Genomic DNA, 25,283 nt, shown 5'->3' with positions numbered 1-25,283 from the left:
AAAAAAAGTGGCCATTAATGGTTAAATATATGTTGTGAAATGGCATTTTGTCGTTTTGAAAAAAAAAACTGTTGAGATTTCATCCGCTAATTATTCAAATCAGAAATCGGATGAACGATTCAAGTCAGTGAAGGATGTTTATAGGCTTGATGATGGATTGGAACTGTATGCTGGAGATGCACAATGTTCTTCCTTTTAGCAGATACCCCCTCTTTAAAGAAATATAAGAGCATTTAGATCACTAAAGTAGTGATCACTATAGTGATCTAAACGCTCTTATACAGAGGGAGTATCATTCATTTTAATTTTAGGTTATCGATAGAAAAAGAACAGGTCATGAATGTTATGATATTATCGATAGATCATTCTCTTTGTCATATCTTAAGAAAGCAATTTGCAAGTGCCTGCTTATAACATATTCCACCTCGGTTATATCAACAGATAGGAAAATGAATATTGTACGATAAATGTCTTGTGTTCTATTCACTTGGACCATGCACCAAAAACAATGAGTAGAGATAAGCAAGAAACCAATACATAGTTCCTACTTTGGTTCAACAGCTGAGTATGAATATACACTATTGTAATCAAAAGCACTGCTGCTGCTGCTGTCATCTTTCATAGGAGAGTGTTCCTCTTGGCCTCTACCTGTTGCATCTCCAGAATGTTCAGTTGACAAAGATGCTGAATTTAACAACGGCCCCCCTTCATTCTGTAAAATGGTCTCAAGTTCCTTGACCACATCATTCATTGTCGGGCGGTCAGCAGCAGATTCTTCTACACATTCCATAGCCAATTGCACGAATCTCCTGAAGCCAACTAATTTAGCTGAATCCCTGATTGCTGGATCAATTAGGCTCTTCAAGCCATAGTACTCTTGATCATACTGGTCTATTGCGGTCCTGATCTCACGCACAATGTACTTACCCTTCTCTATGGGCTGCCTGGAAGTTAATAGCTCTAGCATGACAACTCCGAAGCTATAGACATCACTCTTCTCGGAGAGCTGTTGAGTCATGTAGTACTCAGGATCCAAATAACCCTAGTATTTCGATATAAAAGATAAATTAGCAAGAAATCTTGTTTTCCCAAAAGAAACTATGCACTTATAATTCTCAGAATCACTTACCAATGTTCCCTTCACTTGGGTAGAAACATGTCCCTTTTGCGTGTCAGACACTAGCTTCGAAAGACCAAAATCAGCTACCTTTGCAGTTAGACTTTCGTCCAAAAGTATATTGGTTGATTTTATATCTCTGTGAATAATTGGTGGATCAGCAAGTTCATGAAGGTATGCCAGGCCTTTAGCAGACCCAATTGCGATCTTAAGTCTCTTCATCCAATCCAACTGTATCCCTCCTTTACCTGAAGATTAGCAGTGGTTAAATCGTATGTCCTTGTTTAGGAGATAGTTGTAAAGATGAAGAGAGTATACCCATCAAGTTGTCCCTGAGTGTCCCATTGGAAATATACTCATAAACCAACATCTGCTCCCCTTGTTCATAGCAGAAACCTACTAAGCTCACTAGGTTCTTGTGATGCACTCTGGACAGGAGTTCAATCTCATTCTTGAACTCAGCTGCACCTTGCATGGATCCTTGCTGTGCGCGTTTTATTGCAGCTATTTGTCCATTCGCAATCTTTCCTTTGTAAACCTTTAAACATATAAATATGACATTAGATGTTTTTTTTTGGGGGGGGGGGGGGGGGGGGGGGGGCATCGTGACATTAGATGCTTCTGTAAACTTTTACTTGTGTCTAGGATATGTGAGCAAAGAAATCAGTTACCTTTCCATATCCTCCAGATCCTATCTCATGAGTTTCTGAGAAATTATTGGTGCATTTCTTCAGCTCCTCAAATACAAAATATCTTGCTCCTTTCAATTGTGGTACGTCTCCGTTATCTTTACCACCTGCTCCCCATGATGCTGTGGTATCAAAATATTAACAAGATCAAGCAAACATGTTATGACACTTTTAAATGCTTATGATTATCTTGCTTTTTTTTCTGCCATGTGTAGAGAACTAAAAATTACTAGCTTATTCAAGTTGGATATTTATTTATGGATGCGACAAAATAAATGATTACCAAATGGATTAGTAGTCCGCTGTACTGCCTCCTTGGCTATTTTCTTCTGCCGTAGAGCATATATTGCTACCAGAACAAGACCGACAATAAGGACAAAGCCAGCGATTGCTATTCCAATTATTACACCTTTGCGCATTGAGGATTTTTTCCCGCTTGGGACTGAAATGGACAAGTTACGTAAGACTTGGAGACATATCAAATAAAAGAGAATATAATTCTATGCAGTGTGCATACTTGCAAAGTATGGGATTGCTGTGAAGTAATATGGTCCAAATTGAGTTGGAGCTTTATAAATTTGGTTGGCCAAAGCAGAACTGATTCTTATAACTTCTGAGCGATTGAAGCCCATTTCACTGTCTGGAAAAAACTTCAATCTGAATCTTAGAGGAGTTCCTGGGCTGAAGTCAACATTGGAAAGTGCAACTGATCTTGGAGCTAGGCTAAGGTTCTGTATAAGCGTCGACTCCAATTGTTGGAATGACTCGGGGCTTGTCATGTCAGAGAAGGCAGGTGCTTGGAAGGTCATCACACCCTCGAAGGGGGTAGTGCAAGCGCAGTTCTGTGAAGTCTCTGGATTTGGTAACTGACCAATAGGGCAAGAAATAGCACCGCAGGGGCCTAGGCTAGTAGAGTATGGATCTTGCTGCCTTTCCTTGAGTTTGCAGAAACTGATATTGGCTGAGCATGCAGGATTCCCTGTTAGTCTGGATGAGAACAGAAAAGATGGGTGAGACACATGCCACATAGTTGTACAGTATACCGTATGGGGTGATACTTACATTAGGCTGCCAGTGTAGCTTGGGTCAACTGTAATAATACTGATGATTTGATTATTTGTCAAATTAACAACCCGCAGTTTTGAGTTGATACCAGTCATAGTCAGTGAGATTCCAAGGGCATTCTCAGCTAGTGATCTGCATTAAAATACCAGTTACAACATCAGAAGACATAAAATTGTTGGTACATTAAGGTTTAATTAGACGTCAAGTAAGGGTCTATTTGCAGCTAAAACAATGCAAATTAAATGTAAATAAAGCACGTGAGGTCTTGAGGAAATTACATTCTCTGCATCTGTGGGAGGCTGAAAAGAGCATTGGGTACTGTCCCAGTAAGACGGATACCAGCCATGAATCTGTAATTATCCAACCAGAGAAAAAACGTTATTCAGAATCACTTCGCTTATTCACGGGGGTGGATTTTGTACACTCAAGAGCCATTGCAAATACTATATCAGTCATGGATACAGCCTCAAGATCTTTTCACACATTGCAAGAGTGTGCATAGACCTGAAGGTTCTATTTATGGCTGATATAGTTTGTGCACTCACCCTTCAGTATACCACTATACCTAGGCCTTTTCCCTTACTAAACCCATTTAATGTTCACTTCGCTAATCCTCCTACAACTCACAAGGTGTTCAGGGCCGTCGACGTCGAAAGCCATCCTGGTGCTCCTGAGCTTGCAAAACTATTGTAGCTCATGTCCCTGTCCGGGGAGAAAATTGTGTTGAGACAACAGAAGAATCATTAAACTTAAGCATTGATATCTTTTGTGTCTTACACATAAGTGAGATTAGTTGCATTTGTGAGGTCTGGCACCGACCCGTTCAGTTGGTTACTTGCTAGGCTCCTGGAATAACCAAAGAAATATTTGCTACATCATTTGGAAGGAAGAAGAAACATTAGTTGTTCCTTGTTGATAGCTACTTACAGTTCCATCAGGCTAGTCAGGTTACCGATACTATCAGGTACCACACCATTGAATTTGTTATGGTCTAGTCGGCTGAAATATGCACAGTCGACAAAAGAAAAGTCAATAAAACTGTGCAAAAGGGAGTGCGAGACAAATGAGGATTTTTTATCAGGTATGTACATAATTTGAAGTGTTTCGACAAGCCCAAGAGATTGGGGGATTGGTCCAGTAAGGCTATTGTTGCCAAATAGCCTGACAATGATTAGCAAAACAAGTTAGATGACATGAGTGAACAGAGGACATTAGCAAGTGCAGATGAATATACTGCTTACACATGTATGAGGGTCATATTGGCATGGAAAAGCCTTCTGTCCATTGGGCCTGTCAACTGGTTCTCGCTAAAATGGCTATTGATTTGGATGGATGGATGAGCCGATATGAAAAAATTAGCACATTTAAGCTATAATTATTCTTTCCATCCTAGAACGGGTACAACATTTTAGTACTTACAAATGCTTTGCGGCGACAAGTTTATCCAACCCTGGGTCTGAACCTCTCGAAACTGGGATTTGTCCTGACAATTGATTGGCCGACAAGTCCAACCAAGAGAGACTTGTGAGAAGGCCAAGTTCTGGGGGTATTCTGCCAGTGAATTGATTCATGTTTAGGGCCCTGTATGAGAGTAAATTGAGTTGTATCATCTCGCGAATCAACTAATGTCAATAAAGATCTGCGTTGAAATTTCAGTGAACTCTTACAGGAATGTGAGCTGTCTTAAGTTGCCTATCTCTTGTGGGATGTTACCAGTAAAGCTGCATCCTAGCAAATTCCTGAAAGAAAAAACACACGCGATATGTCAGCTTTTCCCCTGTCTTTTCTTTTGCTCCTCTCCACCTAACCCAAAGAAGAAGAATGTTCTTGTATGGTTGCTGTTCTTACAGAATGGTGAGCTGCTTCAGATTTCCAATATTTGGGGTAAGTGGACCTCCAAGACTTGGATTGTTAGACAGATCCCTGCATGTAGTTCATATCAGTAGTCTAAAACATATAATGGTTTATATCTGTAGATAATTTTGTAGGCTGTAGCTCCCGTTCCTGGATTGTTATCTGTTACCGCATGTTTTTGTTGAGAAAAAACTGAAGCTTTTATTACTGTATGAAGTTATTTTGAAATTGAGGAAGCAATGACTTACAGATACGTCAAAGCGGAGAGTTGATCTATGGCATTGCTTAATGTACCTGCAACATTCATGCTCGATAATCTCCTGCAATTACCAGGTTTCAGCGGATTTTTTCTTGATAAAAGAAGTAAAAAATGATGACTGATAAGTTGAGTTCTAACATTTCTGTCACTCTCCCGCTGGAACAGGAAATTCCATCCCAGGGTTTGCAGGGATCGGATCCTGTCCAGCTTTGCGGTTGATTCCGCCAATTCTTCATCAGTGCTTGAAGTGCGGCAACTGTACGTTTACCAAGCGAACATTAGAGAGGCATTTAATACCAACAACTCCAGTAATTCAATCTCACTCCTATCATGGATCATATTAGACACTAATCTTAATCGTATGAGAGTAGATGCAAGTATCATCATAGAGCATGCAGGATAAGTATTAATCCAAGAAAGGAGGCCTTCTTTGAATTCTCAGTTGTACTGGCGGGAATGAAACATTATTTCAGTTTAACCTTTTGTCGTGGGACCTATTTCTCCATACATTAGCACAAATTCTAAATTTGTTTGATTTGATCTGCTGTGTACCTGATCCATTATAGTTCTATTTGTGCTACCTAGTGCCACAAATTGAATATGATGATAAAAATGGCTTAAGAGCTACTCCCTCCGTTCCAAATTACTCGTCACAGAAATGGATGTATCTAGAACTAAAATACATCTAGATACATCCATACCTACGACAAGTAATTCGGAACGGAGGGAGTAACTATTAACGCCACCGAATTGGAAAGCAGAACCATAATCTTGATGCTACATACCACCGTGATGCTGATTTTTTTTCTCTGTCGGAATTCATTATAAGGAATAAATCATCTTCATCTTATGGTACAGGCTGAACTAATCTGGCTCGCCTTCTTCACAGGCCAATGGCTGCTCAGTGAGCAACTTGTTCTTAAAAGTAGGCAACTTTCTTCCTATTAACCCAATATAAAAAACGAAGGACTGTGGCTTACCATCTTGGGGGTTCGTCTGGCTGGAGCCTGACTGAAGGCACAGCAAGAGCAAGAACAGAAGTAGCACCCACTGCATCATCGCTCCGCCGTGCCGTTCCGGCCTCCACAGCAGATCAAGGTAATGTCAAACCAGAAACAATCTCGATGGTTGTTCTTGCGGGACAAGTCTACCCAATTGGCAAGTTCATGGAGGAGCTATCAGGTACCAAACGGCGCGCCCTCCTTCCTGCGGTTAGTAACAAAGACAGGCAAAGCAAACAGCCATTCAAACAAAACCATCACATATATAGCTTGCTTCAGAGGATTTCTTATCGGGCATTGCCTGTCGGACTGCTTACCAGGTCCAAGGAACAGATATGCAGGTAGTAAAACGCATGCACAAAAGGTTGTTGGTGGCCTTATAAGACTTATAAACGAGTCGTAGCAAGAGCTCTCGGTTGAACTGATCAAAAGATGAGATGGATGAAGCAAACGTTTGTGTATTGCATTTGAGTAGTGGGGGCAGGTGCTTCTTGCCTATCCGTGTGCGGCCTTATCTGTGCGGCACCTTATGTTATGCATTGCTCTTGCTCGGCATTGGCCCAGTCGTTAACTGTGCAGGTAGCTGGGTATCACTCTTGGCTTGGGTAGCTGGGTACTGCTGGGTTTTGTACGTTTTTCCGTCCATATCGTTGTGATTTTAGTTAACATGTCGATAAATTTTGTGATTAGAAAACACGTAGATACGGCAATAAGTTGGATTATGCGTGCTTGGCCACATGTCAGACACTGGATGTGCTGCTCGGCTGTTGTACTTAACAATTCCGTTTCTCCTTGTGCAGGTGAATCTCAGGTTGGGTCTCAAGCTGCCTGCCACTGCTGATGTTGATACGGCATCAGGGCATGTTTTGATGAATTATGCCAACGACTGCGCCCATGGTTGGTCAGTAAACCCTGTTTGACATGGTCACCATCTATTAGTTTATGTTTGTCCGTTCTCTCGAATCCGAGACAGTAGTCAGTTTAAATATAATTTTGTGTCTTTTTTCCCCAAATGATTAAATGTTTCTGTAGCTCTCTGCAGGGCACTGCGGTCTTCATGGGACCTTGGATGGTCTGGCGTGACATGTACCATGAAGTATGCGGTGCCCTACCACGAGCCAAACTAATGGGAAAAAATGGGCCAGGACGGCGAAGCTTTGGATCTACACGGCCAGCATCTTTACCTTGTCGTCGTTGCTGAGAGCCGACGCGTGATGTCGAGGCAGGAAACTCCATGGGATGTATTGGAGAACAGAGACGAGGTTGCGCGCGGAAAGATCCCTGCGCGTGTGGCCAAACCGGACGGCCGGCAGGCCAATGATTGATTGATTGATTTCTCCAGGTAAACGCTCCGCCTTTTTTCCTAAACTAGAAAAAAAATACACAGTTAAGCGGGCGACTGCAGTTCGTTTGGATGATGCGAGGCAAGAGCCAAGAGGGCTCGAACCTGAAGCCACTTGGTGGCGTGCATGGTGCCAATACGTACGGCAGCGCACACGTATCGTGGCCTGCATCGTAACCCCGTTAAGCTGAATGGAGTGAGTCCACCTTTGGCCCAGCGCGCACACGCTTTGTAATCTTGTCAATCGGTACCAAGTATGATGTATGAAATGTTCTCGGGCGCGAAGGTATCAAAGCATAAAAACGGGTGCCGTTTACTTCTTCCCGCGGCGATTGATAATTGTTCTTTTTGGGGTGTAGAACAATTTACCATGGGGCTGGCCGGCTGGGTAAACGCATGAACTCTCTACGATGACAAGTGCTCCCTTCGTAAACTAATATACTAAAAACGTTTAGATCACTATTACTAAAACAGTGATCTAAACGTTTTTATATTAGTCTACAGAAGGAGTATGACCGATCAATCCCATCAGTCGTAGAGCTTATCAATATTTTATAATAAATAAATAAACAGATAATTTGTCATGAAAGCGGCCAGTATTGGGCTGGTTCTAGTGTTGGTACGCAAATACGGTCGACATCCGCACTACAGACTGGCGCGCCTGCTGTGAGCCGTTGATGACCGATGGATGCATATTATTTGTTGCGAGGAGCAGGTGCAGGGCATGAGACCGTGACTGCATGCCAATTGGCGCACGCGGAGATGCGGAGCCGCGGGCGTCGGGGTCAAACGCTTGAGCGGTCTGGAATATCGTATATGTAGGCACGTACGTGTGCATAATCTACTCTGGAATCTGAACCCGTCAGCCAGGTAAGAAGAGGAGCGTGCGGGTCCCGACCCTGACTGATGCTTTCTGTTCTCTCGGCTCCACGTGTACAACGTAACTGCGTTGAAAAAACTTGATACACTCCATCCTTTGCATAAATATATACAGTCGGCGGCATTAGTTTTCTCAAAACCAAGCTTTGCAACTTTGACCAGGATTTATAGAGAAAAGAATGTATATCTGCAATACCAAATGTGAGCCATATAAAAGTATATTTCGCAAAAAACATATAAAATATATTTTATGATGAATTTATTTGTATTTATTTGGCATTCTAGATGTTGACATATTTTTTCTATAAACTTGATCAAAGTTTACAAAGTTTGAATTTGAAAACAATTAGGTGAATTAAAGTCGTTTATGTCTAGATTAATTGTCTCTGCTCGAAACGACATGCATAAACTCCTCGGAAAAGGGTTAACAAAGTCATTTAGCAACATACATGTTCATGTTTCTAGCCGTGTGACAATTTCCATGAAGAAACGACATATGTTATAATCTAGGCAAACAAATAAAAAAATTGCTATAAAAATACAATTACAGCACATATTTTGTTTATTTTGCCCAGATCACAACATGCCATTGTTTCGCTAAACTTTGCACACCATAAACATGTTTGTGTTCACTGTTCATCTGATAGCATGTGATCCCGGGCTCCATTTTCATCGTGCACGCCCCCGAGTCACTGTTGATCGTGTTAAGCCCAAATTCCAAAATTAATCAGGATGGGCCACAAAAATAGCTTCAAGCCCGTCTAAACGAGATGGCCCAAAAGGAATCAGCCTTGCGAGAATGGCGGAACTAGTGATGAAACCGTCTGCCTAGAAAACTAGTGCCTCAACAAGGAAAAAAAAACTACCCCTTAAAAAAACTAAAAAAAACTAGTGCCAACTCAATAAAAAGGATGAAATCGCAAAGAAGAATGGCGATTGAACCCGAATCAGTCAGGAGGCAATTGCACAATCATCATCATCATCATCAGAAATGACAATGCCGTTGCTCTATTGATTGATGATTGATTAAACGGCGACTGGACGTATTACTCACCGGAGTCCGTGGACGTCAATGATAAAGGAATTATTAATGTGAGATCTTGTACCAGTACGGCTGCTCTGCTGTACTGGTACAACACTAATTGCTATGCGGGATCGATCTAATCCGTTGTACGGCCCGGATTCAATGCGCGATACCCAAACCATGTGTTCGCCACACGATCCATGAGTGGTTTGGTATAGTAATAACGGAGCGGGAGCAGCAACGATAGGAAAGCAAAGGTTAAAGCACACTTGTGTATTTCTTTGGCTCTGTCTAGGGCAGTATTGCACATCTAAATGGTACAATCAAATCAACGATGTGTTAAGCGGCCAGAAAGATGTCTCTCCTTCCAAGAAAAAGGCGGCTAAGATTTCTGCCCCGTCGGCGGCGCCACCGATCCATCCCGTCTCCTATGGCCTTAGGGCCATGGGTGTGTGGTGGATCCCGTCTCTTACCGGCGGGAGGCTTCGTTTTTAGGTGCTTCTTCAAGTTTTGTTAGTGTTTGTGTCGTGCTCATGAAGATGGAATAAAGTTCTCCCTGCCTAGCCTCGTCATGGTGGTGCGTGTAGCATCGTCGGATGGCGTGTGAAGGTGTGTCTTTGACGGATCTCACAGGATTCGGTCGGTGGTTGTCTTTGATGGATCTATTCGTATCCGGTCTTTGTTCGTGTGTCTTCAGTTGGATCCTTTTGATTTATGCTTTTTTTAATCGGCGGCGGTTGCTGTTCTGGTGTGTTTGTCCATAGAGCCTTAACACGACGATTTCCCGACTGTCTACTACAACAAGTTGTGCCTGGCTCCGGCGAGGGAGGGGCGATGAAGGCAGCGTGTGTTCGGCTAGCTTCAGTGCCTATAGTTGTCGCTAGGTGGTCTACGGATACAGATGTATTTTATTATTATTTATGATGTTTGTTGTACTGCCATGATTAAAGATAAAAATATCAAAAAGTTTATTAAAGAGAGAAATTGACTCAATCAACCGTAAAAATAAAAAATAAAAATTCACGCGAATCTTGAGCAAAATGATTTAGATGTGTAGTATTTAGGGTACACCTAGATGTGTTTTCGCAAAACCGTATTTCTTTCCAAGCGATCCTAAAGCACGCTTGTCAAACATTATGATGCCATTTGTTGACGAGCAACTGACTTGTTGTCCTGGCATCCAAATTCTTCCACATTTTAAACCTACCTCCTGCATTTCTTTATATCCGCACCGCACGTGCTGCCTCCGGGAGACAGCGCGGATCTAGCCAATACTGCTCCATAATTCTGAACTACCATGGTCGCACTTGGCCTCATGTTTCTTGGTGTACAATCACAATACATTGTTGGCACAGGTCAATCATACCACTACTCCGGCGGTTGAGCAGTTCACCGGACCGGCGTCCGGCGCGACACGCTCCCGCTCCGCGCGGAAAGCAGCGGGGCGCGAATAAAGGTGGCCGGTCGAGTCGATCCGGGCATCCGGCCCCTAGCTACTGCTGCTTGAAGCGAGGTCAAGTAAGCGGCTTTACGGGAGCCACCGAAAGCGCGAAATTATGGCGGCATGGCATGGCATGCACCGCCGCTGCACGCTGCACAGCTTAACCACTCCGAGACCCTAGAGGCCGAAGTGGGATGGTGCTCACAAAACAACTGCTTGTAGAGCATTTACAGCCGAATATGTTAAATATGGTTCCTCAAACGCCTTCAAACACGTATAAACGTGTCCACGCGCAACATCTTAAATTTCACTTGTTGCATCCGAATATCTCATACTAGATTATTAAATCCATACAAAGACATGCAAACAAAATATCCTACATACTACTTCCTCTTTTTTGGTTTATATGGCTTATCTCAACTTTTTTGTTTTTTCAATTTATAGGGCTCATCTCCATCTTATTTTTAGTTTCCGAGACACATTAAATCTTTGCATGTAAGAAATAAAAAGAAACACACCAATGCATGTAATGTTTGTACTTACTTCCTCCGTCACAGTTTAGAAGGCACAGTTAAATTTGCGTGCGTTTTCATAATAGACAAGGTTTAGGGCACATTGCATTTATTTCTAGTAGCTAATTAGTACTCCTATATACTATTTCTATATGCATGCGTAGTGTGAATGCTATTTTTTAGCCCATCTCACAACCAATAGATAACCACCTAGGTCCCAGAGAATTTCCAAGCACGCCTTCTAAACCGTAATGGAGGGAATATCTAGTGGCTAAGCATGCATGCACTGCAATTAAGCTAATTTAATGCATGATTTTAATTGGGGTAGTTTTGTAAAGTCGAGATATATTTCTCCACTCACAAAATGCCTTGATTGATGAGATTTTAGATTTAATTTTTAGGCTAGTCATAGTGGGAGTAACTTAGCAAGTAACATAGCGCACTCCGAGAAATTTTTGTTTATGTGGCATGTAGTTAATGAGAAGTGGTAACATAATATGTTACTGTAACATAGGCGCTTTCCAAGACAAGATGAGTCTACACGCTAATTAATGAAGTCCTCTATGACACTATTACTATGCTACTTTGCACTATGAAGATAGTAACTTAGACTAGTGTCATATGCATGACACTAGTATAAGTTACTTCCCACTATGACCAGCCTTAGGCTAGTCATAGTGGGAGTAACTTAGCTAGTAACATAGCGCACTTTAAGAAATTGTTGCTTATGTGGCAAGTAATTAATGAGAGGTGGTAACATAATATGTTACTGTAAGATAGCGATTTCCAAGAAAAGATAAGTCTACAAGCTAATAAATGAAGCCATCTAAGATACTACTATTATGTTACTTTGCATTATAAAGGTAGTAACTTAGGCTAGTGTCATATACATGACACTAGTCTAAGTTACTCCCCACAATGACCAGCCTTATAAACCGGAAAAGAGAGAGTACATCGATCATCTAGCTACTCAGCGTTGAAGATATCGACGATCTTCATGCCCGACTCCGGCAGGATTGACGACAGTGGCAGCTTTGACTCCTCTGGCGCCTCCGGAGCATGGGCAGAACACCGGAGCGGAAGAGGGAGATGATGGATGGGCTCGGACTGGCGCGGGTTGAGAGCGCCCGGCTGCAGATGCTCTTACTTCTCAGCGAGCTGAACTAGAGGCGATGCGGCTTCTTTTGAGATGCCGCGGCCGCTGTCGCGCAAGTCCGGGCCGGAGTCTACCTGGTAGGCGCAGACAATTGCGTCCGGTCCCGAAAGTGAGGGGCGCTGCCGCTTTGGATCGACTTTGCCCTTTTCCGCTTTGTTACTTTTCTGCACGGCGCGTGCATGGTGGGTTCTGAAATCTGGTGTAAACGGACGTGGATGGATATATAGGTGGCGAGGAGCCGAGGAGTTCGGTACCGTATGATTATTTTTTTTCGAAACCGATACCGTATGATTTTCGAGAGGCCGAAAAGGGAACAACGATATACTGTACGACCCAACTCGGAGGGAGAACGACGGCGATGCACTGCCGATGTCGACTGACGGACACGTACCACGCGATAACCGAAAGCCATGGAGATGTCATGTCATCAAGCCACTCTTCTTCCACGCCCTTTATGCCTGTACGTCTGGACTTCTAGTGGCTAGAGCATCATGGTTCGGACTTCAGAAACTCGATTTTTCTTCTTCTTGAGAGAAAGCAACATGGCTGCTTTCTACGGATACTGCAGCTCTAATGGCTGGCAGGTCGAAAGCGATGCGTAATGGCTTGCACTGCATATACTATGTGGTGCTGGTTGGTGCTACTTCGTAACCACAAGGAACCGGTCGAGGGACTGGCTGCCGTACTCAGCAACATGGCTGCCTTTGTTTGCTGTCTTTTCCTTCAAGTTACTAACTCGCGTGTCTGCCTACAATCCCATTTTTTCTTGTCCAGAGAGCCACTCAACAGACAGGACCACTAGGGTTAATATGGCACGTACTACTTCCTCCGTAAACTAATATAAAAGTATTTATATCACTATTTTAATTATCTAAACGCTCTTATATCAATTTACTTACAGTGGGAGTACTAGTATTAAGGAACACGTGAGCGCAGGTAATTTCAAGACTGGAGTTACAACTTTACCAGCAGACTCTGAATATCTGAATGACACGACCGCATGTTGCGTCTCTTGTGCGTCGTCTTTGAGGAATTTTATAGTACAACGAAGACTGTAGGGCAATGTAGTACTAGTGCAGCTGTGGTTTGATGCTGCAGCCGTGTTTTGTTTTTTGAGACAATACATGTTGCAGTCATGTGTTTCATCACTACCAGAAAAACTTGTTTTGCCGACGGCCAAATCAATGCCGACGGCTCCCGTCGGCATATATGGGCATACCCCGATGGCCCAACTAAAGCCGTCGGCGTAGAAAGGCCGTCGGCGTATAACCATCTATGCCGACGGGGGCTGTCGGCATAGATAAGCCGTCGGCGTTTCTTCGAATATACCTACGGTGGCCGTCGGCGCAGAGCAGGCCGTCGGCATATCGCGTGGGCCCGTCTACCTGGGCGGCGACGTCAGTTTGACGGCATCAGGCTACGCCGACGGGTTAACGATGGCCGCCGGCATAGCTACGCCGACGGCTAGGCCGTCAGCATAGCTATGCCGACGTCATCGATCCGCCGCGCCGCCACGTCATTGATCCGCGTCGTTCGCCAGTCCCGTGGGGTGGCATTTCTATGCCGACGGCTAGGCCGTCGGCATAGACCTGGCCCATGGTTTTTGCCACGTCATTGATCCCCACCCTACGCCACGTCATCGATCCAGGGCTCTACCGTTCCGTGGTCGTAGCTATGCCGACGGCTTTGCCGTAGGCATAGATTTCTAATAATATTTTTATATTTTTTATATTTTTTATATTTTCTCTTTTTATTTTTTATTTTTTTCCAATACTAATTTCATTAACTTAAATGTATAGAAAACATATATCGATTGCCCCCCACACGGGCCTTCTTCCGTCGTGTCACGGTAAGGTTAGACGGGACGGGGTACTTGTGGGGGGTAGCAATGCCGCCAGGTGTTGCGGTGGGCCCTCCTACGGTTGTGGAAACGTGGTGGCAGGCGCAGGCACGCGGCCCCCTCCCCCCTCACGGGTGTCGATGCCGCCGTGCCCCGGAGGGGGGAAACGGCCACGTCGGGCCGACACAAAGGGAATCTTGGGGTGGGTTGTGCCGGGACTGTGTTGGGGGGTGTAGCCATGGCTGGGCTATGACAACAAGGTGAAAAGGTCCACCGGTCAAATTACGTCCAGCGAAAGTCAAAGGGATAGACCCGGCGGTCGTCTGTGTCAGGGTTAGACGGGACGGGGTACCTGGGGGTAGCAATGCCGCCAGGTGTTGCGGTGGCCCTCCTACGGTTGTAGAAGCATGGTGGCAGGCGTAGGCACCCGGCACGCGGCTTGTATGAGGTCCCGGTGCGATGCTCCGGTGGCATTGCTACCCCCCTAGGGCCCCCGTCCCGCCTAACCCTGTAGCGTTTGACCACGGGATCTACCCCTTGCACGGACGGGCTTTGAGCAGTGGACGTATCCACCCGGTTGTGTTAGGTCAGCCCATAGGAACACTTTGGAGCAACATCCGGGCCAGACCCACGGCAAGATCCCCTCCGTGTAGACCCGACGCGTCCGTTTCCCCCCCTCCAGGTGCCGGCGGCGGCGCCGTCCGTGAGGGGGGGGGCACACCCCGGAGACGCCTGCTGGGCGTTTGCACCCTGCACAACACCTCCAGACTTGTGAGAGGCTGCCTACGCAAGATTTGGCGGCATGCTAGCCCCCGGAGGCCGCCGGCCATAGTCGTAGACACGCGAAGAGCAACCCGCGTAAGAGGGAATTGTTCAGATACTTCTCCATCCCGAAAAATTATTAAAAATTACCATAAGTCCTACAGCACATGTGCCCACGTCGTGTAAAAACCTCATGATTTTATCGCGCTCCGAGTATTTAATAATATTCACGCCGCATCGTTACCGCAGAACGTCTACTACCGTGTCATCGCCGTCCGTGAGGGGGGGCCACACCCCGGAGACGCGTGGCGCCTCTTCGGACATGCCACCACACCATCCCGCATGTATGAGGTCCCGGTGCGACGCTCCGGTGGCATTGCTACCCCCCTAGGGCCCCCGTCCCGCCTAACCCTGTAGCGTTTGACCATGGGATCTACCCCTTTGACTTTGCACGGACGGGCTTTGAGCAGTGGACGTATCCACCCGGTTGTGTAAGGTCAGCCCATAGGAACACTTTGGAGCAACATCCAGGCCAGACCCACGGCAAGATCCCCTCCGTGTGGACCCGACGCGTCCGTTTCCCCCCTCCAGGTGCCGGCGGCGGCGGCGCCGTCCGTGAGCGGGGGGGCACACCCCGGAGACGCGTGTCGGGCGTTTGCACCCGCCACAACACTTCCAGACTTGTGAGAGGCCGCCTATGCAAGATTTGGCGGCATGCTAGCCCCCGGAGGCCGCCGACCACAGTCGTAGACACGCGAAGAGCAATCCGCGTAAGAGGGAATTGTTCAGATACTTCTCCATCACGAAAAATTATGAAAAATTCCCATCAATCCTACAGCACATGGGCCCATGTCGTGTAAAAAACTCATGATTTTATCGCGCTCCGAGTATTTAATAATATTCACGCCACATCGTTACCGCATAACGTCTACTACCGTGTCATCGCCGTCCGTGAGGGGGGGCCACACCCCGGAGACGCGTGCCGCCTCTTTGGACATGCCACCACACCATTCCGCATGTATGAGGTCCCGGTGCGATGCTCCGGTGGCATTGCTACCCCCCTAGGCCCCCCGTCCCGCCTAATCCTGTAGTGTTTGACCACGGGATCTACCCCTTTGACTTTGCACGGACGGGCTTTGAGCAGTGGACGTATCCATCCGGTTGTGTAAGGTCAGCCCATAGGAACACTTTGGAGCAACATCCGGGCCAGACCCACGGCAAGATCCCCTCCGTGTAGACCCGACGCGTCCGTTTCCCCCCCTCCAGGTGCCGACAGCGGCGCCGTCCGTGAGGGGGGGGGGGCACACCCCAGAGACGCGTGCCGGGCGTTTGCACCTGCCACAACACTTCCAGACTTGTGAGAGGCCGCCTACGCAAGATTTGGTGGCATGCTAGCCCCCGGAGGCCGCCGGCCACAGTCGTAGACACGCGAAGAGCAATCCGTGCAAGAGGGAATTGTTCAGATACTTCTCCATCATGAAAAATTATGAAAAATTCCCATCAGTCCTACAACACATGTGCCCATGTCGTGTAAAAAACTCATGATTTTATCGCGTTCCGAGTATTTAATAATATTCACGCTGCATCGTTACCGCAGAACGTCTACTACCGTGTCATCGCCGTCCGTGAGGGCGGGCCACACCCCGGAGACGCGTGCCGCCTCTTCGGACATGCCACCACACCATCCCGCATGTATGAGGTCCCGGTGCGACGCTCCGGTGGCATTGCTACCCCCTAGGGCCCCCGTCCCGCCTAACCCTGTAGCGTTTGACCACGGGATCTACCCCTTTGACTTTGCACGGACGGGCTTTGAGCAGTGGACGTATCCATCCGGTTGTGTAAGGTCAGCCCATAGGAACACTTTGGAGCAACATCCGGGCCAGACCCACGGCAAGATCCCCTCCGTGTGGACCCGACGCGCCCGTTCCCCCCCTCCAGGTGCCGCCGGCGGCGGCGCCATCCGTGAGGGGGGGGGGCACACCTCGGAGATGTGTGCCGGGCGTTTGCACCCGCCACAACACTTTCAGACTTGTGAGAGGCCGCCTACGCAAGATTTGGCGGCATGCTAGCCCCCGGAGGCCGCCGGCCACAGTCGTAGACACGCGAAGAGCAATCCGCGTAAGAGGGAATTGTTGAGATACTTCTCCATCACGAAAAATTATGAAAAATTCCCATCAGTCCTACAACACATGTGCCCATGTCGTGTAAAAAACCCCCAGGGCCCCCGTCCCGCCTAACCCTGTAGCGTTTGACCACGGGATCTAGCCCTTTGACTTTGCATGGACGGGCTTTGAGCAGTGGACCTCTCCACCCGGTTGTCTTAGGTCAGCCCATAGGAACACTTTGGAGCAACATCTGGGCCAGACCCACAGCAAGATCCCCTCCGTGTAGACCCGACGCGTCCGTTTCCCCCCTCCAGGTGCACGACCACGTCGGGCTGACACGGAGTGTATCTTTGGGTGGGTTGGGCCGGGATGGTGTTGGGGGTGCAGCTATGGGCTAGGCTACGACAACCAGGTGAAAAGGTCCACCGGTCAGACCCATTCCGGCGGAAGTCAAAGAGCTAGATCTGGCGGTCGTCTGTGTCAGGGTTAGACGGGACGGGGTACCGGAGGGGGGGGGGTAGCAATGCCACCAGGTGTTGTAGTGGGCCCTCCTATGCTTGTGGAAGCATGGTGGCACGCTCAGGCACCCGACACGTGGCTTCGGGGTGTGCCCCCCTCACGGGCGTCGCTGCCGCCATGTCTCGGAGGGGGGAAACGACCACCACAGCTTACACCCGGGCACCGGGCTGGTAACTGAACGTTTCACCGTAATTGTTCATTTTCTTAGCACAAGTCTAATGAATACTGGAGCTCAGAAATATGCCGTAATAAAAAAATAAAAAAATGCCGTAATAAAAAAATATGCAAAGTACCTATGCCGACGGCTTAGCCGTCGGCATAGATTGACACGTGGCATGTCCATCTATGCCGACGGCTAAGCCGTCGGCATAGGCTGACCTTATCCGCAGCCGCACCCACCCCCTCCACTCATTCTTCCTCCCCCGCACCGTCTCCCCCCCGCCCGGCCCCGATCCCCACCCGCGCCGCCGCCGCCGCCCTATCCTGACCCTCGCCGCCGCCGCCGCCCTATCCTGACCCTCGCCGCCGCCGCCGCCCTATCCCGACCCTCACCGCGCCGCCACCCCCATCCCCTCCCCCAACTGCGGCGCTGCCCCGCCCCCGCCCCCATCCCATCCCCCACCACCGCCACGCCGCTCCCCACTGCCTGGCCGCCCTCATCCCCTCCCCCACCGCCGCCGCACCGGCCCCACTGCCCGTGCCGCCCCATCCCCTCCCCCACCGCCGCCGCACCGCCCCTAGTGCCCGCGCCGCCCCAAGACCGCCGTCGACGCCGCCGGGCCGGCCCGTCCCCGTCCTCGGCCGCCCGTCCCCGGCGGCCCATCCCTGGCTGCGGCCGCCCCGTCCCCGACTGCGCCGGCGGCCGACGCCACTGCCTCGCCCGTCGCCGCCCTTCTCCACCCCGACCTCGTCGCCGCCCCGCCTCTGCTTCGCTGGTGAGCCCCTTGCTGCTGCTTTGCTACTACCGCTGCCACTTGCTGCTTGCTGCCACCGCTGCCGCTGCTTCTTGCTGCCGCTGGTTGCTGCTTCCTGCTGCTGCCGCTGGTTGCTGCTTGCTGCTGCTACGTTAGGTTAGTTAGTTCAGGGTTTAGATGGATAGATTAGTTAGATATATAAATAGTTAGATAGATGGATTATAAGATATAAATTTTTTGTTGATAGGTTAGTTGAGAAAAAAATTTGTTGTTGATATATAGATGGATAGATGAGTGGATACTACATCATGATATATAGATGGATAGATGATGATGATGAATATGTGACGAATAGATGATGAGTCCCTATAGTTTTTTGCCTACATGATGCAAAAATAAATGAATGCACGTTTAAATGTTTTAAATATGCTCTATGAGTTGTGATGTTCTAATTATTTGTCGTGATGGAATTTGCAGGCTTTTGGTGTTGCATTCATCGGAGTGACCGTTGTCTGACGCGTTGATCCCCCTGAGCATCCCTCTGCTGTTCGACTACTTCCTCTACAACCGAGGGTGAGCTACAAGTCCATCTCCTCCATTTTTTCATATCACTAGATTTCATTCTCAAGTCAAGTGGCATAACCTAGGCGTCTCCCGTCCGAAAGGGTTGCATCGATAAATATGCATTCAATTGCATATTTATCACCGCAGCTCTTTCGGATTGTCCAGCGTTTTACATGGACAACCCGAGGATGTGTAGATTGGGTATGTTCTCCATGTTCTACCCCTTCCGAGACAGGATTTCGGCGGCGCCTCCCCATTGTTCTCCGGAGCACATTCTCTCGGCTATTTGCCGAGACGTGTATCTGGAGAATAGCGGGGAGGTGCTGCCAAAATTTTGTCTCGGAACAGGGTAGAATGGAGAACGTACTCAATATACACATCCTCGGGTGGGATTAGGACCCATATTTACCTACTAGAGATGTAGGTGGATTCAACGCGGTAGAAACTGAAAATTTGATGTGATTAATTTAAGTGAATCCTTAATTATGTTGCGTGGCTTGCAAAAAAGCAGAGGATGGCAGATAATCAGTGGATGTACAGTGGTTTTATCCGTCAGAATCGAGTAACATCAGAGTGGATCGCGAAAACCGATGTGTATTTGAAGGAGATATTCCGTCGTCCAATGAGAATTATCCCACCATGCCCCTGTGCGAGATGTGCCAGACGTCACCGTAGAAATCAGACGGACATGAGTGAGCACCTTCGCACGCACGGATATATGCCAAACTTTGACATGCCGTCGATAAACATAGCCGAGCAGGACCGTGGTAGAGAGGAGGTGATGCGACAATGCATCGATGGATATGAGGACGACGGGGTCAGGGACATGCTAGATGATGTCATTGTTGCAGAAACGGCAAATGCGACACCTTCAGAGAATGAACCGGAGGAGCCGGAGGCAACCGCAAAGGCCTTCTTGGAGGTCTTGGCCTCGTCGAAGAAACCTCTTTATGCGGGTGCGAAAATATCTCAGCCGAATGCCATCTCGCAACTGATTGCAGTCAAGGCTGAGTACGGCTGTAGCCAGAAATGCTTCGAAGCATTCCTGGGAGTATGGGCTAACAGCCTCCCTGGGGGTCATGAACTGCCGAAAAGCATGTACGATACAAAGAAAATCATGAAGGCACTCTCTATGGATTATGAGAAAATAGATGTTTGCCCGAAGAATTGCCTTTTGTTTAGGCACGAGTATGCAGATGACAAGTACTGTAGGAAGTGCGGTTCGTCTCGGTACATTGAGGTGGTCGGTGAGGAAGGCAACCTGGTGCATGTAGCTCCCGCTTGCGCAGGGTCCAGGGAAGGGTCCGACCACTTTGGGTCTATAGTACGCAGCCTTTCCCTACATTTCTATAAGAGGCTGTTTCCAGGACTTGAACCCATGACCTCATGGTCACAAGGCAGCAGCTTTACCACTGCGCCAAGGCTCCCCTTCATTGAGGTGGTCGGTGAGGATGGTGAGAAAAAGCACCTAACCATCCCCGTTAAGGTTCTTCGGTATCTTGATTTTATAAAAAGACTGCAGCGCCTTTTCATCACGAAGGAGTCTGCCAAAATGATGAAGTGGCACAAGGAAGGTATAAGGTACAATCCAAAAAAAAAATCGTACATCCATCGGGAGGGGAAGCATGGAAGTCTTTCGATGAAGAATACCCCGAGGAAGCAGCCGAGGCTGGGAATGTCAGAATAGCCATATCAGGTGATGGGTTGAATCCATATGGTATGTCGTCCAATCCATACAGCTGCTGGCCTGTGTTTGTAATTCCGCTCAATCTTCCTCCCGGTGCCCTAATGTAACGGAAGACCATGTTCTTGTCGCTCATCATTCCGGGGCCTGAATACCCGGGGAAGCAATTGGGTGTGTTTATGCAGCCGCTTGTGGATGCTTTGCACCATTCTTGGTACTTTCCGAGGTTGACATACGACCGGGATCTGCAGAGAAATTTCTTGATGAAAGTTTGGTTGCACTATTGCATGCATGACTTTCCCGGCTATGCTCTATTCTGCGGATGGTGTACAAGTGGGAAGATGCCATGCCCAGTGTGCATGCAGGCTCTGCGAATGATTTGGCTGAGTAAGGGTGACAAGTATGTAGCCTTTGACCTGCATCGATAGTTCCTCCCTCCAGACCATCCAGATAGGGAAGACAAGAAGAACTTCATGAAAGGTCAGGTTGTTCATGAAGTAACCGAGATTCCAACATTTTCGGGGGCAGATGTTCTTGCTCAGCTAAAAGCTCTCAAGCCTAAAGTCAAAGGCAAAGCCAAAGGCTTCGAGGGATATGGTGAGACGCACAACTGGACTCACATTACCCCCTTCTCGCAGCTTCCCTATTTCAAGGACCTCAAACTTCTTTACAATACTGATGTGGTGCACACAGAAAAGAATGTGGCAGAGTCCCTTTTCCACATGATCCTCAGCATTCCTGATAAGACGAAGGATAACGTAAAAGCTAGAGCCGATCAACAGAGAATTTGTGATAGACCACGCCTGAACATGAAGCCTCCCATAGGCGGTCGAAAAAAACTGGTTCAAGCCAGATGCTGACTTTGTCCTTAAACCGCCAGAAAAAAAGAAGTACTTATCTGGCTGAAACAAATTTTGAAGTTCACCGATGGTTATGCATCGAATATAAGTAAGGGAGTCAATCTTTCAACGGGCAAAGTGACCGGCCTGAAGAGTCATGACTACCATGTATGGATTGAGCGGATAATGCCGGTGATGGTTCGAGGCTATGTCCCCGAGCATGTCTGGCGAGTGCTTGCCGAGCTTAGCCATTTCTTCCGCACGCTCTGTGCTAAAGAAGTAAGTAAAGAGGTGATTGAAAAATTGCATAAGAAGGCACCGGAGTTGATAGTCAAGCTAGAGAAGATCTTTCCGCCAGGCTTCTTTACTCCGATGACACATCTCATTCTGCACCTCGCGAACGAGGTATTGTTGGGGGGCCCTGTGCAAAATCGCTGGCAGTACGGCCCTGAGAGGCAGAACAAGCATCTCCGACGGAAATGTGGAAACAAAGCTAAGATTGAAGCTTCCATAGCTGAGGCAGTTATCCTAGAGGAGGTGTCAGACCTAAGGACATCATACTATCCAGACCACGTTCCCCATCTGCATAACAAGGTGCCTCGATACAATATAGAAGAGCCCAAGTATCAACCCAGGCTCGATCTATTCAACGCGCAAGGTGGGAGGGCTGGGGCCTCGAAATCTTATAACATGCCACGACAAGAGTGGGAGGACCTCATGTTCTATATCTTGCACAACATCAAGGAAGTTGAGGAAGTGTGGATGAGGTAATACCACTACACCATTCCTTTATGTCTTCCACATCATCATGTTTCATGTTCACTTAGTCCCGGTCTAACACCGCTTATCTTTTTTTAGTGATTTCGTTCAAGAGGAATGGACGGGAGTGAATCCTCCTACTGAGGCGGAGGCACTTACTCTTCTCCGTCATGGAAACCCTGGACGTAAAAATTTTGTTGCTTGGTTCATGGAGAAAGTAATTTTCCACACTCCCCTATTAAATACCTACTTCAACATTTATTAGTTAACCGAACTAATGCACGCAACAATTTCCATTATACTTGTAGGGAAAAGATCCGAACATATCTATGGATGATGAATTGAGATGGGTTTCCATGGGTTTTGACCCTGCCGTCATGACATGTAAAAAGTATGATGTGAATGGGTATCGCTTCCATACAGAGGAGCACCAAAACAGCCGCCCCGATCCCAAAACTATAAATACTGGAGTGTACACCCCCGGTCAAAATTCAGTAGACTACTACGGAAGGGTACAAAATATATACGAGGTTAAATTCCGCCAGGGGCGTGAGACCCTAAGTCTGCCTGTGTTCAAATGCCGATGGTTCGATCCGCGGGAGGGGGTAAAACATACGCCTTCCATTGGTTTGGTCGAAGTTAAACCATCAACCGTCTATGCCGGAGCCGATCTCTTCATTGCGGCTACCCAAGCTACACAAGTATATTATCTGCCTTACCCATGCCAGAAAGTGTATCTAAAGGGTTGGGAAGTTGTGTTCAAGGTGTCGCCACATGGTAAGCTACCAGACCCGAATGAAGACGATTACTACAACATTAACCCCATGACATACGAGGGAGTGTTCTATCAAGAGCAACCTGATGATGATGATGATGATGTGGTTAGAAACGATGACGCTAGACCATTGGGTGATGATGATGTGGACCCAAACGTCGACGATGCACAGAATGATGGTGAGACCATTGTCAATGAAAATGACATACTTATGCTAGAAAAGTTAAATGAAGACGCTGACGACAAGGAAGAGCCTCCACCTCCGTCGGACAACGAAGATGATATGATTGATAGTGATGATGAGACGGACCGAGAAAGAGGTTACAACAGTGATGATTCATATGGGTTCTAGCAGATGTACGTTTCAAGTATTTTTTCTATAGTTTAGGAATATGCCTTTTTATGCATTTTTATTAATGTGTTTATTATCATGCCTTTTCCTTCATTTCATTAATTTACTAATTGCCTTTTCTCTTTTCAATGCAAGTTCGTGGAACATGGGCAAGGGGAAGGCCGACGGCGTGGGTTTCCTACGCAAGGTCATCGGCCTGCCTAGTCGGAGTGGTCGAGGACGTAATCCTCCCCCTCGGCTACTTGACGATGACTCCTCATAGGGAGGTCGAGGGAGAGGTGCCCCTAGAGGAGGAGGGGGCGGGGGGAGAGCCTCTAGAGGACGAGGTGCTGGGGGGAGAGCCACTACAGGGGGTCGCGGCCAGAAAGAGCGCACCCTCACCGACTTAGGGGTGTTGTCTTCGAGGCCCTCCTCTAGTGAGGTACCCTCCTCTAGTGAGGTACACTCTAGGGAGGAGGAGGAGGAGGAGGAGGTGGAGGAGGAGGTGGGCAAGGAGGAGGAGGAGGAGGTTGGGGAGGGGGAGGCAGGCGAGGAGGAGGGTGGTGGCGGGGATGATGGTGGTGACGGGAAGGGGGTTGACAACAAGGGGTGGCTGCGTGGTAACGCAAAGCTACCAAAGCAGGTTCTTGCTACTGAGGAGCAGAAGTGTCTCATTGAGCCCACGGGAAAAGAGTAAGTGGTTCATTATTTTGCTTGTCACATGCTTATTCCGGTTGTTATTTATTTTGCTTGTCACATGCTAATAGTTCATTCTTTTGCAGCAACTGGATATATTCTAAAGGGGTCCGTATTCCCAACGGCCTCATCACCGTCTTGCTGAAGTTATACTGGCCGGGGTTGTACTGTCCGGATCCAGTCAGGCAGCCGGACCGTCAGGTTTTGGCCATGAGCTGGGACCACTGGGAAGCGGCCCTCCACGCGGACCATGAGACCCATGCCAAGGCCGTGATCACTACTTTCTGGGTGAGTTCTCTTCAGAAGCACAAGTCCATTCTAGTTACATGAATGATTTAACTCATGGCTTCTTCCATTCTTGTTTCATGCATGATTGTAGAAATTCTATCGAGTTCTTTCGGAGCACAGGGCTAGAGCGGACCAGATCGTGCTGCGCCAATGCAAGAAGAAGGCCCGCCAGATGCAGTACGAGGTGCGCTATGTGGCCATCTCCACATACTACCACGACGTTCTTGGTGTGAAGATGACCAAGGAAGAAGCGCGGAGGATGGGCATTACCTTGGAGAGGCCCGAGTTCTTGGCGGTAAGTATAAAAGATTTTTCATTATGCTTTCATATATTATGCTTCATTATGCTTCATTACCTTGTGGTACATTATGCTTTATGCTTTATGCTTCCATAACACCAATTTGGACACACCTACATGCCATTATGCTTTTATTATGTAGGTGTGTCCAAATTGGTGTTATGGAAAAGACGAGTCCTGGGCGGCATTGGTGGATCTTTGGTGTGATGAGGCTGGAGCCTGGGCGGCTATGAGAACCAAAAATAAGGCTAACCGAGGGACGGATGGAGTACATGCTCAGGGAAACCGAAACCACTATCTCCACAAGGCAGTTAATGTATGACTAACCCCATTAAACATTCTTCTTCTTCTATTTACCATCACTTTCTTATGTATGACTAACCTCTGTTTGGTGGTGCAGGAGGAGAAACTGAAGCGGCCGCTCTCAGACATGCAGGCGTGGGAGATCGCCCATACGCGGAAGGACTCCAAGCCTGGCGAGCCCGAGTACTACGGCAAGAAGACCGCGGGGAGGAAGAAGGCCTACTCCGAAGCGTATCTGAAGTTACATCCTGACACACCTGACCCCAT

The 25,283-nt window shown here is 47.6% G+C and overlaps 1 protein-coding gene across 1 annotated transcript; it reads right to left on the bottom strand.

The window, feature by feature from the left end:
* Nucleotides 1-544: 544 nt before the first annotated feature.
* Nucleotides 545-25,283, bottom strand: LOC123057010 (leucine-rich repeat receptor protein kinase HPCA1). The gene is made up of 18 exons (XM_044480192.1): nucleotides 25,274-25,283; nucleotides 18,083-18,626; nucleotides 7,170-7,353; nucleotides 6,171-6,190; nucleotides 4,720-4,794; nucleotides 4,539-4,610; nucleotides 4,291-4,452; nucleotides 4,113-4,187; nucleotides 3,961-4,032; nucleotides 3,799-3,870; nucleotides 3,150-3,221; nucleotides 2,869-3,003; nucleotides 2,324-2,793; nucleotides 2,090-2,215; nucleotides 1,789-1,928; nucleotides 1,436-1,655; nucleotides 1,130-1,365; nucleotides 545-1,042 (listed from the first exon to the last, which is right to left on the bottom strand). Exons 1-18 carry the CDS (start codon nucleotides 25,281-25,283, stop codon nucleotides 545-547), a joined length of 3,183 nt encoding a protein of 1,060 aa, XP_044336127.1.

This window comes from Triticum aestivum, chromosome 3A (genome assembly GCF_018294505.1).
Source record: "Triticum aestivum cultivar Chinese Spring chromosome 3A, IWGSC CS RefSeq v2.1, whole genome shotgun sequence".
Classification (NCBI taxonomy): Eukaryota; Viridiplantae; Streptophyta; class Magnoliopsida; order Poales; family Poaceae; genus Triticum; species Triticum aestivum.
Note: the sequence above shows the minus strand (reverse complement) of the source record. Positions and strands in the feature narration are given on the sequence as shown.

What these genes read in the sequence shown, in the direction of transcription:
- LOC123057010 (XM_044480192.1), bottom strand. An exon ending in CTCTCAGCAACGACGACAAG is followed by an intron (nt 6,191 to 7,169) that starts GTAAAGATGCTG and finishes TACTAACCGCAG; the next exon opens with GAAGGAGGGCGCGCCGTTTG. An exon ending in TTAAGACAGCTCACATTCCT is followed by an intron (nt 4,453 to 4,538) that starts GTAAGAGTTCAC and finishes ACTCTCATACAG; the next exon opens with GGCCCTAAACATGAATCAAT.